Source organism: Electrophorus electricus, chromosome 17 (genome assembly GCF_013358815.1).
Source record: "Electrophorus electricus isolate fEleEle1 chromosome 17, fEleEle1.pri, whole genome shotgun sequence".
In the NCBI taxonomy this organism is placed as follows: Eukaryota; Metazoa; Chordata; class Actinopteri; order Gymnotiformes; family Gymnotidae; genus Electrophorus; species Electrophorus electricus.
The window spans coordinates 10,328,569-10,345,269 of record NC_049551.1 but is presented as its reverse complement, the minus strand read 5'-3'; the positions used below and the strand labels follow the sequence as shown (position 1 = coordinate 10,345,269).

The following is a 16,701-nucleotide window of genomic DNA, read 5'->3' as shown; positions in this document are numbered from 1 at the left end:
CATTGAAAGAAACACTGCATTGTGAATTTCACAACACACAACAAACACTACACAGTAAACACTGCACTGTAAAAATAATAAGAACACTGCCCTGTAAACATTGCACTGTAAAACTAACAAGAACAATATTCTGTAAAATAAAACCATCATGCAGATTTTGAGAATAATATTATCAGGTGTGTATGTGTAGTATTGGTGTAGGACACAGGTGTAATGGTACTGGTGTTCTTAAGTACAGTATTTGAGTAGTTTACTATAGATATTTGTACCCAGAACTGTTTTATAATATTTTAAATGGCATCATTAAACTGCTAACCTATTGCCTCAGGAGTCATAATAGTTGATCTTGTGGTTGTGTCAGTTGGTATGAGGGTTATGCTGGTGGTTGATGAAGTTGTGTCAATTGGTATGAGGATTGTACTGGTAGTTGATGACGTTGTGTCAGTTGGTATGAGGATTGTACTGGTAGTTGATGACGTTGTGTCAGTTGGTATGAGGATTGTACTGGTAGTTGATGACGTTGTGTCAGTTGGTATGAGGATTGTACTGGTACTTGATGACGTTGTGTCAGTTGGTATGAGGATTGTGCTAGTGGTTTGTGGAGTTGACTGAGGAATAATTTCAGGCCACTCTAAGGACAAAAAGACACAGAGAATCACAGGTGCTAACACAGATGTAATATATCACAATAAATATTTCACTGTTCTGTTCTGTCAGTCTACTAGTGTGGTACTAGTGTAGTACCGATGTAGGGTTACTGTTTTAGAGTGGTGCTGTTGTAGTGTGGTGCTGTTCTAGGGGTGCTGTTTTAAAGTGGTACTGCTGTAGTGGTGGTGTAGTGGTGCTTGTATAATGCTACCAGTATAGTTGTATACTGGTGTAGTATACTGGTGTAGTTGTACAGATGTTCTTTGCACATAATGTGGTTTGTATATAGGTAAGTAGGTTTAGTTTTTTATACCTAAAACAGTTTGTTTAAATCATGAAACTGCAAACCTGTGGCCTCGAGAGTTGAAAAAGTTGATCTTGTAGTCGTACCAGTTGGTTTGAGAGTTGTGGTGTTTGTTTTTGATGTTGACTGAGGAACAACTTCAGTCCATTCTGAGGAATAACAGAAAGTTACACGTAAAAGCATAAGTGCTGGTGTGATGGTACTGGTGTTGTAGTGCAGTGCTGGTGTGGGGATATACTAGTGTAGTGTACTGTATAGTAGTACTAATGTAGTAGTACTGGTGTAGTGGTACTGGAGTAGTGATAATGGTGTAGTGGAGATACTAGAATAGTGGTACTAGTATAGTGGTGTTGATGTAAACTAGTAGTGTTGTAGTGGCATACTGGAATATGCTGGTGCTGTGGTATACTGGAATATTGGTACTGTTGTAGCGGTAGAGTAATAGTGGTATTGGTGTATTTCTACTTGTGTAGTGGTACTGAAATAGTCATACTGGTATAATGATAATGGTTTAGTGGTGTAGGGGTACTGCTGTAGTTCTTTGCACCTAAAGAATTTTATTAGCATTATTAAACTGCTAACCTGTGGCCCTGGGAGTTGAACCTGTTGGCTTGAGAGTTGTAATAGATGTTTGCTGTGTTGACAGAGGAACAAATTTGTTCCAATCTGAAGGGGAAAAAGAACGTCAGAGAGTGTCACAGGTGATAACACAGATGTAAACTATCACAGTGCAATGCATTTCGCTCTGTTGTCAAGTAAGAAGGGAGAGAGAAGGGTGCGTGGAGCGGGTTAAGTGGGTGAAGAGCGTGGTGAGTATAGAAAGGCTGAAGTTGGTGGATACTGATAATGGTGCCCTACCAATAGGATAAACATGTAAAATGTCCTCATATACATGCAGAATGTAATTGTGTGAGTGATAGCCCTTCTTAAGGATGCGAAAAATCTTGTCCTGGACATATCCAGCATCTCCTTTGGGGGTCACCTTGAGCTGAGCCAAACCCTTAAACCTACACAGATCATCAACACATGAAGATCACATAGTGTGTCCTGTATTTTATTCATCTATCTGATTTTGCTTCTTGTTTATGTTATCTTGTTTGTATGCTGCTAACTAAAAGTTTTCAGAGTTTCTCTATCACTGATATATACTTTATATACACATATACACACTCACATGTCATTATGTATAGTATAGACAAGCAATACCCAGGAAAGTGGATTCACTCTGTGTTGGCAGACTACTGATGGATACTGAAGAGGGTTGCCCCTTAAGCTAAATATAAGCAAAATCCATACACGATACAGTGTAGAAGAATGGTTGTACACATTTTAAGTGTAATAATAGCATTATTTATATATAAGTGAAATTATTATAATAATTAATGTAAAATGTACACTCTTAAAAACCATATGTGATAGAAAAATTCTAAAACCATTTGAATTTAGCATAAAATGCACTATAAGATCTATTTTATTTTTGGAAGCAAAAAAATAAGTTTAATTGCCCAGTGTAATCTGTGTGGACTAAGCGGACAAAAAGATGAAGATGAAGAAGTTTGCAAACTGTCATTCAGGTGATCTTGCAATTTTGAAAAAAGTGCGTGAGCTCACCATCTGAATTTGGAGTGGTACATCAGAGTTCCTTTGCCCTGATACAATAAGAGAACTGTTGTTTCAGTTTGTTCAGAAAAGGGTTTTACACTCAGCATCACTAAAGCTGCAGAATGAAAGCTGTTGAGAGCACTCACATTTCCTTTGTCTGTACAGGATTCAGCAGAGCTGCACAACAAAGGCCATGAAAAGGAAGACAGATGTAGTGAAGCAGGCAGAGTTCACTGGAATACACGCTCTCCTTTCTTTGCTCTAAATTTCTTACCTTACTAATGAGGACACAGTTACTGTATTCAGGCGAATGTTTAAGGGAAGCTTTTTTCTTAACTAAGAAATGGGAAACAAAATGCAAAAATATATCAACTTGATCAACATTTCACTCCAATAATGGCTATACTAAAACCATCTTGGCATCTTACCCAGTGACGTGTGATTTCTTCTGCGTCGTATCTGTTTCCACTGAACCAACAGATGAGAAACTCCATCTTAACCTCATACAGTGACCAGTCTGCCACAGCAAGAGGGAGGGTTGAAAATGAATTAACTGTTCAATGAATATCAGTTTTGACTGAAAGCATATTCAATTATGTAAGGCCTCGGGGGGGTAGGCTGAATGCTGAAACTCAAGCCTGGGTCACTGCAACATCGACTGCAGTATTTATTCCCATATGTAGGGAAAAAATAATATACAAACATGGTTCTGCTTTAAAAGATTTGCTGTAAAGTCCATGTCTGAATATGCCTGTGTGTGTGTGTGTGTGTGTGTGTGTGTGTGTGTGTGTGTGTGTGTGTGTGTGTGTGTGTGTGTGTAAGGGAGCCTTACCACATTTTAATGTCTCATCTCTTACAAGCTGGCATTTGTTATTTTTATCCCAGACTCGACTGTGCCATTGGAGCACATCCCCGTCCGAGCAGGTGTGGGTGGAGATCTGTGCTCTGCCCCACACCCGGAACAGACTTATGCTGCCCTGCAGGTTAGTGCCACTCTCTGTCTGCATCGTTCCGCCCACAAAGTAGTGGGCAGCACCCAAGGTGAGGGAACCTGCAGAAGCCAGGCTGCAGACACCAGGGGGCCAGATCGGGTCTCCCGCCTGGGCCTGGATGACAACCCTGCCATCGATGGCAAGGTGAGCCTGCTTCAGGGAACACGAGCAGCTGATGCAGATAGAATGCCAGTGGCCCACGGTCAGAATGTCTGCTGGGGACCAGTTTGTCCCAAACAGCCAGACGTGCAGGAACCCTCCTTGTCCCCCAAGCCCCAGCTCCACCCGGGTTCTGTTTGGGTGGCGGTACATAAATGCCGTCCAGGCAGAGTTATTAATGCTCCTCTGGACATTCACGCACACGCTGAACTCCTGCAGAGCAGGCAGTGGGTGCTCAGGCCTGAGACTCCAGTACTGGCAGCTTGCATGTTGCAGGACCACCTTCCTCCCCCACAGGCCTGCAGAAGCTGGAGGGCAAGATACCACACACACACAGACACACCACACACATACCACACAAACACACACAAATACCACAGACACACCACACAAACACAGACACACACCACACAAACGCACACAAATACCACAGACACACCACACAAACACACACACACATACACCATACAGACACACCACACACATTAATTCTAGCCAATAAAGCCATGACACCAAACAGGGGAGTTTCAACCTGATTAACTTGATCATTATGGAATCTTTAATGTGGGCAGACAGACAAGTTTTCATAGCAGAGAACACTACCATTATCAAACCACAAGTTAAGAAAATACTTTAAAATCGATATTTGTGCAATTTTAAGTCTTGAAAATATAGTGCACTCTCAGTACCTGCACCCTTTACAAATGTGAATTGCAAATCCAGGAGGATGACATACAGCTGGACATATCTCATGGCGTTTTCCATCTCAAAAGGAAATGAACCATCTATTAAACCTGTGCATAAGTTTCACACATCAGAAATCTTGTCATGATGTAAGTCACTCTGATAAGTGATACTGATGGTCCTATAAACACCAACAAACCCAGGTGTGAGATGCTTAGCTGCAGTTAGCTGGCAAGTGCTGAATCTATGAAGCATGGAAACGATTCTTCATCAGGAGAAAAGATGGGAGCTCAGCGACAGGAGCCCAGATCAGACTGATTTATGATCGCTGGAGAAGTTAAAGCCTCGTAAAGTAGAAGAGCAAATATAATAACACCCAGTGACTAGTCAGAACTTCCCATATTGTGAGGAACTTTTACTCTTTTATGATCACTATGGCGTATGTCATTTAATTAAACTGTACTTACTTTGAACATTGGGTGCCAGAGAAAAACATGCTTATTTGTAGACAGTCACTTTCACAGCACAGTGCAAATATGAACTATGTTACTGAACGCTCTGAAAAGGCAGTGACATATATCTGAAGATGACAACAGGCAGATGTAAAGGTAGTAAAAACTGCAGTGTAGTCAAATGCCCAGAGAAACAGTTTACTACTGTTAAATTAATTAACAGTAATTAAAAGAAATTATAATTTTTACTGGATACCGTATACACTACACAACAATTTTTACTATACTGTATGTCCAATTTAATTTCATGTTCATTAAAAGGCACTTTGCCACAAATCTAAGTGCTTTACTCTGCATACATAATGGCACATCATATGTTCCAATAAACCACTTTAAACTAACTTTTAAAAAACTTACTTCCCCGTAGCTTTATAACAGACACTTCTTATTCAAATATTTGTGTAAATAGATTACAGATGTTGTCTGGATCTTTGTTCCAGAATATAAATTCAGACAAGTAACTGAAAGAAAGTGACTCACCACTCCCTACATCAATTCCCCTGGACTGTGTTCGCACAGCGAGAGCTCACTGCCTCGCCAGGATATGTTCTGCCTCTGAGCTCACCCTCATCCAGCTGTGTGCTACAGACAGCAGCGTGTCCTGTCCACACCCTCCTACTGCCCTCTCTGTTACACATTAAACTCGGCCAAGTTTAAATGGCCACCGTCAATCATAACTGGCCATATCTATATGAGTGGTACTGCAGATGAAAAACTGTAATGCCATTTGAATTCTCTCTAAATTAAGTTTACTCAATGCTAGTCCAGTATTACAATATGTTAAACCGGGGTTACAATACATTAAACCAGTTAGTGCATTATGACATTATGTTAAACAGATGTTAGTCCAGTGTTAGTAAATGTTATACCAGTGACAGACAAACCTGGTCCGGCTGAGTAATAGTGCTGCCGTAATTTAGCAGTTAGTGATTTAGTGCTCTGAAATAAATTGTCAGTGTTTCTCAGATTACACAACTCTAAATGGTGCAGGTGGACAAGCTGACTTGCCTTAAGGATTTCACAAAGTTCCATTTAACACACACACACAGAAAGAGAGAGAGCATGAAATCAGCAGTGTTTTTTTTCTCTGAAGCTAATATATGACTTGGTTATATTTCCTGTTTCTTAAATATTGCAGAACAGCATCAGGACTTGAACACCAGTTTTTTACAAACTGTCCATGACTGGAAAAAAAGTAGATGAACCCTTTCAGCACTCGAACACTAGATGGCACTCTTGTCTCAAAGTAATGCTGTAATGTCCAATAAACACACAGAGAGGAAGAAAACACAGTAGTTCTCTGCGTCACACTGTTATAATTTATTTGCATGCTCTTACACACGTCAACAAACGAATTATGAAAGCAGAAACTAGCAATACATATTAAACAAGATTTTTGTTTGTTTGTTTTGTAGCAATAAGGACATTTTGAAATGTTTACACATTTACATTAAGAGACATCCACAAAACATTTTGAAATTGCCAAACTCACAATTGCATGAAATAGTGAACCCCTTGCAATTACCTGAATGTCTGCATGAATGGGACCTCCTTACTGGCAGTTACACTGTAGTTTCTAACTTCAAGTCCCTCCAGCATCTGAAGGTCAGTGCTCGCCAGTGGTTAATCAGGCACATTCCTTATACTAAACTACTGCAGTTTATGTGTAATGTTTAAACACTTTGCTTCAGCGCATACCACAGCATTACAAAGCAAACCGAGGTCAGGACTCTGACCTTTAAATATATTCTCAGTTATAGAATTTCTTTGGCTTCAGCCATTTTGATGTTGGATTATGGGCATGATGCATGACCCAACCTCATTTTAGTTTTTTATTATAGACAGTTGCCCTGACATTAGAAGTAGAATATACTCATAAATGCAGTTGGAATTCATGGTTCCCTTATTGAGAATGTAATTCATCTTATCTAACTACACAAAATTGATCCAATTGCAATATGGAGACACGGAACATTTATTAATTTTAATAAAGGTGTGGCAGTGTAAAATGTATTGACTTTTTGATGATTTTATTTCAATTATTATTATGACTTAGATGATCAGATCCCATTTTAGGAACTGCTCATGCAAACATAAGTAATTCACAAGTGTTATAGTTTTCTTCATATATATATATATATATATATATATATATATATATATATATATATATATATATATATATATAAAGTATATATGTGTGTGTGTGTGTGTGTGTAGACAGAGAGAGAGAGAGAGAGAGAGAGAGAGAGAGAGAGAGAGAGAGAGAGAGAGAGAGAGAGAGAGAGAGAGAAAAGAGAGTGTTGTGAACTACGCAATGGTTTTCAGAGAAATGGACATTTTGGACAGAGGTCCTTCATCAGGTGTGCAAGCACATGCACACGCGCACACACACACACACACACACACACACAGTTTATGTAAAACACCATCCTAAGGAAAGCCCAAAATACCCCTCAATTTCCTCATTTATCACTTCATTCATTCATCTGTTTGCCCGTTGCACATCTGCAATTTTAGCATCACTAGAAAAATCCGACACTGAGTCTGAGAGGTTCCACTTGTGAAGGAATAAACAGTATCCCTCGTGAGTGGATGCCAGGAAACCTAAGAACATTACTTGCAAAAAGCAGATTTAGTCTAAGTCTTTATTATGCAGCAAGAGAAGTATGTGTGTCTGCACTTGTGAAAATTAATGTTAGTACTTTCATTTTTCATGCTGTTTAACTTTAGCTGATATTTCCTGTTTGGCCCCCCTGGTCAGACCTACAGTTTCTTTGAGCAATTGGTGCAGTATATGTCTCCGTTTTTGGAAATGAAGTGCTTGTCTGCGAGGTTTAACGAGCACCTCTTGCAGTTGAAGCAGTAGTCATGCCAGGTTCCTCCTTCATAGTTCACCACATTAGTGGCTTTCCTAAAGCCTACGGTAGAAAAGACCCCAAAGCATAATCATATGAGAACAGGGTCAGTAATCCCCAGCTAATCTTCATTTGGATTTGTTGCTGTTTACATGTTGTTATACCTGACTAGTTTGTGTGTTTCTGTCTATACTTGTAAGTGTGTGCGTGTTTTTGTCTGTACTGGCAAGACAGTGTGTGTGTGTGTGTGTGTGTGTGTGCGCATGCGTGCATGTGTGTGTGCGCGTGCGCATGTGTGTGTGTGCACATGTGTGTTTATATGTGTGTGTGTGCGCTTGTAAGTACTGTCGAGTGTGCTTGTGCATATGTGTGTGTGTGTGTGTTTGTCTGTACTGGCCAGGGCGTTTGTGCTGACCGGTGATGGGGTTTTGGCAGCCATTGCATTTCTTTGCCACGTTGCTTTTGTAGCAGTCCACGCAGTAGATCATCTCCTGGTGGGACGTGAAACGCGTTCCTGCCAGCGGCTTCTCACACACACAGCACACAAAGCAGTCCGAGTGCCACGGCTGGTCCTGGTAGTTCACCCCTCCGGATGTGATGGCCTTTTTTACACACACACACACACACACACACACACACACACACACTCATATGTTTAATATATGAGTTTCTCTAGTTTTTGTTCTGAATACAGTGTGTATATGACGATTCCTCAGGCAGCAGGGAGGGCCTTTCTCTCATACCTTCTTGCAGCCAGCGCACTGCTTGGCAAACTTCTTCTCATGGCACGGGCTGCAGTAGATGTTGTTGTTTTTGGTCAGGAAGCTTTTGGTGCAAATGGGCTGTTTACACTGGTAACAGGTGAAGCAGTCGTCATGGAACGTGGAGCCTTTGTACTCCACGCTCTCAGTACCTTCAACAAAATCACACGGCAGGAGACATGTTGAAAAGTTCCTAACCAGGACATATCAGAGAACCCAAACACATACCCACAAGCCCAAAGTAAAGTTGTGCTTCAGCTGTTTGAGACCATGAAAAAGTGATGGAGAGGTATTCCTTTGTTTATTTGCCTGAAACCTTTGTATGGGAATGCTGAATGCAAAATACATCAGTGCTGATTACTTATACACAGGACGGTTCATAATTGCCTGCCATATATCAGTTTAAACAGGTGTGTGTTTGTCCTGCAAGGTCCACTGAGGCCAGCTTAAAAATTAACCCATGACTAATAACCTACCACAATGTAATATGCACGTATGCAGTAAAGATGGAGTACGGAATGGTGTCAATTTAACTTCACTATTTTAGAATGTACTTACACGCTTACACCAAGTGCACTTACACGCTTACACCAAGTACCAAATGCAAACTTGTAATAAAACAACCATGCAAACAAAATAAAAGTATGAAAAATCTGCTTTGACTTAAAACTGAAGAGTAGCGCAGCCACATAAAAGGAAATACAGCCACATCATTTTGGAGATATGGGTGTAATATAGGGTTGGGCTGGAGTGTGGCTGTGAGGATATGGGGTGGGGCTGGGTGTAATGGGTGTAATATAGGGTTGGGCTGGGGTGTGGCTGTGAGGATATGGGGTGGGGCTGGGTGTAATGGGTGTAATATAGGGTTGGGCTGGAGTGTGGCTGTGAGGATATGGGGTGGGGCTGGGTGTAATGGGTGTAATATAGGGTTGGGCTGGGGTGTGGCTCTGAGGATATGGGGTGGGGCTGGGTGTAATGGGTGTAATATAGGGTTGGGCTGGGGTGTGGCTGTGAGGATATGGGGTGGGGCTGGAGGTGTGGCTACAGTGAGGAGTGAGGATGGAAGTGTGACTGTAACAGGGTGTAATGGGGTGTATGTCCATGATACTTTGGAGTGTTTAAGATGGTGTTTAGAGGACAAATTCATGTTTCCTGGCTCAAAGTACACAAATGATTAAAAAAAAAAAAAAAAAAAAAACCTATAAAACATGATTGGTCACCATAAAGCCAATTTTGGTACAATTTAGAATACAGAGCAAGATGTGTCCAAAGTGGTTGCGTGATCAGTGCACTATTGCATTAGAAAAGGAAAGGAAGCTATACTGCCTTCATGATTAGAAATCAGTGTAGATCTATAACAATGCTTTTACAGTTCAACAAGGCCAAAGGTCAGCTATGGCATCAACTTCTGTGTTTAAAAACATTTTTCATTGAACTGCTTAGTGTGGTTTTTCTCCGTGTCACGAATGGCCACCCTCCTGGCGTCCCTGTTGTCATGGTTTCCCTGTCATCTGTTTTCCTGCACTCCCTGGCTCCATGCCTTAGTTTAGTTTTCTCCGCCCCTCGTTTGATTTTCCACACCTGTCCCTCATTAAGTTCATGTATTTAAACCCTGTCTTGATCCCTGTGTTAGGGCTGTTCATTTGAATGGCTGTGTTGGTTTGTACTCCGTGTTTCCTAGCCCTGAGTTTTCCTAGTGTCTTGTTTTATCCTGCTTCCCCTTTTTGCCTTCATTTATCCTAGCCCTAGTCTTGTAATTATGTGTACACTCCGTGTTGGCTGTTTGATCCTGGACTACCTTAACGACTCTGATTCTGGATTTGCCCTGAAGAACTCTCGCTCTTCTCCGCACACGTGTGCGCCTCCTCACCACTCACTGTTACAGTGAGTGAAACAAAACTTTCCCATTTCCTCAGTGGTTCTGAGGGCAATGTCGGTAGAACAGCACTTAGAATATTTAATCTGTGCACACTATTAGATCTTCCCACGGGGCTAAAGATTAAATTCCTCCATGGTGGAGGTAAAAATAAGTAAAATGATCTGTTTCATAATCCACTGCCCTCTCAACCCCATCCTGAAACATAAGACGTTTCCCTGTGTTACAGTAGCTTTTAGTGCCAAGTAGAATCATTGGTTCCCTACAAAACCCCACAAAATGGCTCAAGTTAATGAACAGGCACAAGCAATGCAAGACCAAAATGTTTGTACATGCAAAAAACAATCCCTGACAGCTATGCGGCTTCCTTCAAGCATGGTGGGAACACTATGCACTGTGCTCTCTACTGTACCTGCTGCTCTGTGTACCGTACCTGCCAGAACAGGCTTGTAACAGGCATGGCAACGGGGCGCATCCTCACGGGAGCCGCACGTCCCACACAGAATCCTGTTGTCCTTCATGCTAAACGACTCTTTGGCCAGATTCTTATAACATTTTGAACAGCGGAAACAATCGTCATGCCAGTAGCGTCCCTTATGGTGGAGCTCCTACAGAAAGAGAGTGCTATACAGGTGAAGCAGGTGTACAGGTGAAGATATTAGGTTTCATGCATCAAAACAAGATCTTCAGTTCAAAAAGTGCTTACTTTCTGAACCTGAACTGTATGCGTCTGATCAAAACCACGCTGACAGAAGTATATTTATTGTTCTAATTTTTTTTTCTTAAAAACAGAATATATAACACAATATATAATGAGTATAAAGAACCACTAGATTGGCTAAACCTGCTGAACCATTAGTCTTTAATTAAAACAGAACATAGTCAAGCTCAACATGTTGATTTATTTATTTTTTTTTTCTTTTTGGTCATCCATGCGGATATTTTCTGTGTTTAGTTTCAGATGATCACTAACAGAAGTTCGGAGAAAAATACCCAGTAGTACCTTAGAGTCTGTGCCAATCGGCCGGCGGCATTCAGTGCAGGTGTTGGCACAGAACTTTTCGAAACAGCGCACGCAGACTGGTCTGTCATTCTTCTTAATGTACTTCTTGCCGCCAAGATCGTCACGGCAGTAGAAACAGTCAAAGCGGTCCGTCATGGCCTGAGATAGAGAGAAACTACAGAGCTGAGCTACAAAGGTGGTGCTCACCTCATCTGGGCAATAAAAATGTGTCAAGAAAGCCTGTTGATTTATTGCTCTATTAAACTGTGACTCATTTTCATGGCTGATTGTTCAAAGCATCTCTCTCCCTCTCCATCTTTCTCTCCCTCTCTCTCTGTTCCCATCTGTACTGCAATCACAAGTGCGCCCTGGGTAGCTGTAACATTTTCTTAACCGATAAGAGAATGTTTGTTCAAGTTTTATTTTTGATGCGCACGTGAGCAAGAACGTTTGCTAACGACTGACTTTATGTGTAACCCCGGGCAACAGAAGGTGCACAGTGCATGTTGCCCTTCTCACCAGAAAATATTCACCAGGAAATCCTGAGGGGACAGCAAGAATAAGAAATCAGTTGTTCATTGTATTAAACAATGGAGGCAGTAATGCTTAGTAACAGCTGATGCCCGCAGAGTGCTTTAATTCAATCAGTCTGTGCATCTAATCGAATAACACAGTGCATGAGCTCAGAAAACAAACCCGACAGGATGCTCAGGAACTGCAACTGTTTAATATATATCCAAAAAAGTAGATTATATACAAGCATCTGGGATAGATAATCTGAACCGTCTGCCCATTCACCCGCAGGAATGTGAGACCAGTGGAAGAGAGTTGGGGTTTTCTGCTTAAACTCCAGGTGATAAAGAAAAGCCATGTGGCCTAGTTTTATTCCTGCAGATGAAACTAATTCGACCCATCTGAATCTTACAACTATCATTAAAAATATTGCTTCACACAAACTTTTAATTTTACCTATTTGGATGCTTGTTGTACTGTATAAATCTAAAGAATCTTGGATTCCAGTTTCAGTACCATGCTAATCTCCTACAATGTTCCCTGCTAAATGCTTTTAAAGGTGACACCCTTTCAGCAAATTCTACGTGTATCTATTGCTATCTGCCGCACCATTTATTGCTGTGCAAATCACAGCAACCGTCGGTCAAGCCGTAATAGTTACTCGTTTTATTCCCCCTCTCTTAGCCTCAGCAGCTGTGTTTATGAGCAGCATGTGAATAACACTGGACCTTCGCATTACAATGTGAGTAAACACAGGAGCTGTAGGAAAGCCCCACCAGCCTCCTGCCCCTCCGTTCCTTCGCTGCCAAAGCTGTAGCCAGCTCCACCCCTCCAGCTCCACCCTCCGCTCCATTTTCCATATCCTGGAACCTTCATATCTGCTATGCTCTTCCTGTGTGCTGGCGTATCAGTCTTCAACACCCCGCTCTGCTTCTCCTAACGTGTTTCTCATCTTCCTGTGGGTTTTCCGGTCCTGAGTAGACTTCATTAAATACATGCTAATGGATTTTTTCATTCTTAGGAACGGAGACAGAGCGAAGGGCTGGGGGTTAGCGGTTGTTACACGAACTAAAAGTTACACCCATACCATGGAGTTCCAACATCCAGACAATGGCCTTTTCAACTCATTACACCTGAAGTCTTTCACAACCAGCTGAGACACTGGTTTGTCTTAACACTTGACAGCCTGTGGTTCCTTAACTAGTTGGTATTAATGATAAACTAGACCCTTAAGTGAGCATGAGTGAGCAGTGTTGAAGTGGCTAGAGTGGTTTCTCTTATTTACATTTAGTAGGACAGCTGGCATTCACACACTCTTACACCAGCACACTTTCTTTCTGTGGGAACATAAAACCAGCCTTTCTTACCATAATGGTTGGACAAAAACGAGCACTGACCTCATCACTCTGTGTAGCTCATGTCCCTCTACACAGACTCTGTCCAGTGTAACAGAACATATTTCTCAAGCACTATAAATATTAAAAGCTATTAAAAAGAAGCAGAGAGAATCTTTAATCAGTGTGAAAAGTTAGATTTGGTTTCATCATACCCAGACAGTAACCCCTTCCCTTCCTACTGTGAGCTCTGGGGAAGTGACGAAACTGCTGAGACTGGAATCTGCATTCAGGGATGACCTCATCGAACAGACCACAGCGGGGTCAGAAGGAAGGCAAAAAGCAGCGGAGCGGAGCAGGGCAGGGCAGGGCAGGGCAGAGCAGGACAGGACAGGAAGGAGCAGTATAAGCCCAATCAAGGAAACCCACATCTCAGCTATCACAGAATCCCCAGGCTAATGGCTCAGTCTTCAATGCGAATACATCTGAGAGGTTACAAGCATCTAGCAGAAGTAAAAACATTGTGATGTTGAACATGCATGTCCAAGTGGGTTGTTCCATTCTCTCTCTTTCTTTTCTCCAAAGACCCATTAAAGGGTGTGGTAGCATTCCATTCTGTAATTTATGAAGAAAGCAGGAAAATTAGAAATCAGGCAATGACATCATCGTGAGGTTGACTCAAAAACATCGCCTTCACTAAAACCTCAGTTTGCTCTGGGAAACATACATATCCCTATACATACAGTTAATTACATATATAGAGAGAGATCTTAAGATAGTCAGGGATTGTTAAATAGCTTCACCATAAACAAATACCGTTAAAAATACTCTGACTTCCAAAATACGTAACCTAACACTGCAGCATGCGCAAATGTGGCTGCAGTAACAGCCTGTCTTCTGCCAGACAGCTGGGAAAACACAGGGCCTGTGTGCGCCGTATTGGCTGGCATGATCTCCTCCCTGAAGAATGTGTGGAAACAGGAAACAGTGGAAGAGTGGAGATTAGGGGCAAGAGAGTGGGCCAGAGTGGAGCCCAGACCCTGCTTCTGCACTCTGCCCACAGAGCTGTGTTTCATGCCTTAAACAGTGCATCTGTCCAGACTTACGAGCTAGCATAATCAACACATGAATTCCTCAGGAAGGCCATCCATTTGATAAACATTCATTTTTCCGTTGCCAAACGTTCCAATGCGTGGCTCCAACAATAGCTCCCGTGCCGATGCCAAGTCCCACCTGCTCCTGGAGTGTCTGCTGAAAGGGCGGCACCCTGGAGAGCTGCCACAGGAGCTTATCAATAGTCCCATCAGTTCCAATCTCTTGCACAAACATGACTACGCATGTGTCTTATTTACAGTGCTCTTCACATCTGAACTAACAAACAAAGGGAAACAAAGCAGTAAAGGGCAAACTTCTGTTCTGCTGGGTTAAACACCTTATAAACACTGGCTTTCAATGTGGAGAGCTGCTCCACATTTGATACAGTGTTTTAGGCTACAGTCTGCCAGTCTGGAAATTGCCCTCAGTTACCATGACAACTTTGTGTAATTGCAACATTTTTCTTCATAACAGATACATTTTGCTTCATAACAGAACTTTAAAGTACACGGAATGATTTGACCAGTAATGCACTCGTGAACTGGAACCGAAGGAAAACAGGGAATGTTGGTCTGGAGAATCAATTCCCAGCATTCACCTTAATGGCTTCCACATATGTCCTTAAAGAGGCGCCAGCAGACAGAGAGCAGGGAGCAGAGCCAGGCCTGCTCTGAGGAGGTGGAGGCAGCGTGTGGTTCCCTCTGGAACGATGCATCACACAGCCTCCAGCAACACAGTCGCTGCGCAAAGGACAGAACTGGAGACGTGCGAGCTGACAGCTGACAGCGGGCAGCGCAGCTAACGCGAGTCCTCGTGGCTACACCGGTCAGCAGCAGGTGAGGGACACGACCGAGCAAAGTGTGGAGAGCTGTGGACATCCGAGGTCCAGGAAGTAGAGAAAGATGTCAAACGGAAATTCACTATGAACCACTACTGAGATGCACAAGGGCTGTCCTGAACGCCATTACCGCAGGACAGAAAAGAGTCTGTGTATGGACATAATTCTGTTCTTTCGCTGAACACAAATTCTTCATGTACATGCAGACATTTTTTGTATGGTGCTGTGAATGTGTGGCAGTAACTGAGACTTGAGATGGTGTGTCACCATTACTGCTGCACTCTGCGGTAAAGCACTGACATCCACTTGATGTGAAATAAATGTAGACAAATGTGTTTCAAATTATTCAGACCTCAGCTCTGTGGGGCCAGCTTATATTTAACCAACACACTTACATTGCTGAATTTCTAGGCTGTTTTCAGTCAAATGACAAAAACTGGTTGAACGGACAGGCAGGGCCCTACGTGCGAATTTGTGAGATAAAAACAATGGCATTAGTTGATCAGTAAGTTGATTTTGTCAAACTTTCATCTCACTCTTATATGAAATTTACAATTTTCACCTAAACACTAACGGAACTGTAGAATGAATGTTTCTCTTCCTTAGGCTCGGAGCTACTGGCTGGAGTTAATAGTCTTAACAAGAAACAGATTTGTTACAGACACTTTTAATCGCCGGCATGCAGAAAATTCCTGTAACCAACGCCCCATCTAGAACTTACAAATGAACGTATATTGCCTTACTTTTTTCGCTCCTAGTATTTGATAGACTGAATTTATTTATTTTAAATATTTTCAGTTCTATTAGCATCCATTATATTTACATACATACGATTTATTATTTACAATTATTTTTATGGTCCGAACATGATGAGCGGTAGCTCATGTCATGATTGAAACAGCGTGGTTTGCAAATTTGCGCTCTAAAACTTTCTACATGTAATCAAATGTAATGACAATAGCAAATCTCGTGTTTGCCTTTATTTGAGTTAACTACACAACCTGAACCTGAAACAACAGGTGTGCGTGCTAAGTACGAATTCGTGAGCGTTTTTTAAAAAAAAAAAAAAAAAAAAAAAAAAAAAAGGTGCGCAATTAGTTCCTCGGAACTAATGATGCGTTCAAATTTCACAAGAACGCGAACGGTGGCTTCGTACGCGCATCCGACAATAGCTCTGCTCTTTCAAACGTGCTTGATTAAAAATTCTAGGGAGGAATAAAAAACTAAACTCACCCGACCTGCTGGAGGTTTCCGTCTTCCTAGTCCACCACTGTCGCAGATGTAGGTCACTTCAGTCCTCTCCTCGTCTCTGACTGCGCAGCTCTGGCATTAAGGGCTGCAGTGGGATGGACAAACTGAAGGCTGACCGTATAACCTGCACGTATTATAGTCGCGGATTTTCTTCCTAATAAAAAAAAAAGATAAACCGCAGTCTATGTGCTCAATCAAGTGTCTGTGTTTAGGTATTTTCAATTAAACTACGCACTTAGCAACTTTCTATCTTAATACTGAAGAACTGTCA

The 16,701-nt window shown here is 41.8% G+C and overlaps 2 protein-coding genes and 2 long non-coding RNA genes across 6 annotated transcripts; all 4 read right to left on the bottom strand.

Moving 5' to 3' along the window:
• Positions 1–621: 621 nt before the first annotated feature.
• Positions 622–3,645, bottom strand: LOC113575986. Its single transcript, XM_035535787.1, has 9 exons — positions 3,387–3,645; positions 2,983–3,071; positions 2,829–2,890; positions 2,701–2,731; positions 2,564–2,601; positions 1,849–1,959; positions 1,535–1,618; positions 997–1,089; positions 622–631 (listed from the first exon to the last, which is right to left on the bottom strand). The coding sequence occupies exons 1-9, from the start codon at positions 3,559–3,561 to the stop codon at positions 622–624; spliced, it is 693 nt and encodes a 230-aa protein (XP_035391680.1). The 5' UTR covers positions 3,562–3,645.
• A 201-nt stretch (positions 3,646–3,846) lies between these two features.
• Positions 3,847–4,633, bottom strand: LOC113575667. The gene is made up of 3 exons (XR_003410438.2): positions 4,589–4,633; positions 4,395–4,499; positions 3,847–4,013 (listed from the first exon to the last, which is right to left on the bottom strand). It is a non-coding gene; the product is annotated as an uncharacterized LOC113575667 (long non-coding RNA).
• A 54-nt stretch (positions 4,634–4,687) lies between these two features.
• Positions 4,688–5,431, bottom strand: LOC118242873. Its single transcript, XR_004777087.1, has 3 exons — positions 5,382–5,431; positions 4,857–4,947; positions 4,688–4,733 (listed from the first exon to the last, which is right to left on the bottom strand). It is a non-coding gene; the product is annotated as an uncharacterized LOC118242873 (long non-coding RNA).
• Positions 5,432–7,535: 2,104 nt separating this feature from the next.
• On the bottom strand, positions 7,536–16,528 carry fhl1b (four and a half LIM domains 1b). 3 transcript variants are annotated; one of them, XM_027007229.2, is made up of 6 exons: positions 16,413–16,528; positions 11,400–11,574; positions 10,830–11,004; positions 8,503–8,672; positions 8,175–8,361; positions 7,536–7,822 (listed from the first exon to the last, which is right to left on the bottom strand). In XM_027007229.2, exons 2-6 carry the CDS (start codon positions 11,553–11,555, stop codon positions 7,668–7,670), a joined length of 843 nt encoding a protein of 280 aa, XP_026863030.2. In that variant the 5' UTR covers positions 11,556–11,574; positions 16,413–16,528; the 3' UTR covers positions 7,536–7,667. The 3 variants fall into 3 exon arrangements, with proteins under 3 accessions (XP_026863030.2, XP_026863015.2, XP_026863024.2); XM_027007214.2 differs by having other exon boundaries at positions 11,400–11,558; XM_027007223.2 differs by having other exon boundaries at positions 11,400–11,558; positions 16,418–16,528.
• Positions 16,529–16,701: the final 173 nt, after the last annotated feature.

Bases quoted from the DNA above. Each gene is read 5' to 3' on its own strand.
- LOC113575986 (XM_035535787.1), bottom strand. From the start codon at position 3,561: ATGCAGACAGAGAGTGGCACTAACCTGCAGGGCAGCATAAGTCTGTTC. The intron at 3,072-3,386 runs GTAAGGCTCCCT...TTGCTGTGGCAG, and splicing joins AGATGAGACATTAAAATGTG to ACTGGTCACTGTATGAGGTT. The intron at 1,619-1,848 runs GCATGTATATGA...TTTCCCCTTCAG, and splicing joins CACTCACACAATTACATTCT to ATTGGAACAAATTTGTTCCT.
- fhl1b (XM_027007229.2), bottom strand. From the start codon at position 11,555: ATGACGGACCGCTTTGACTGTTTCTACTGCCGTGACGATCTTGGCGGC. The intron at 8,673-10,829 runs GTACGGTACACA...ATTTTGTTGAAG, and splicing joins TTACAAGCCTGTTCTGGCAG to GTACTGAGAGCGTGGAGTAC. The intron at 8,362-8,502 runs GTATGAGAGAAA...TGTGTAAAAAAG, and splicing joins AGTGCGCTGGCTGCAAGAAG to GCCATCACATCCGGAGGGGT.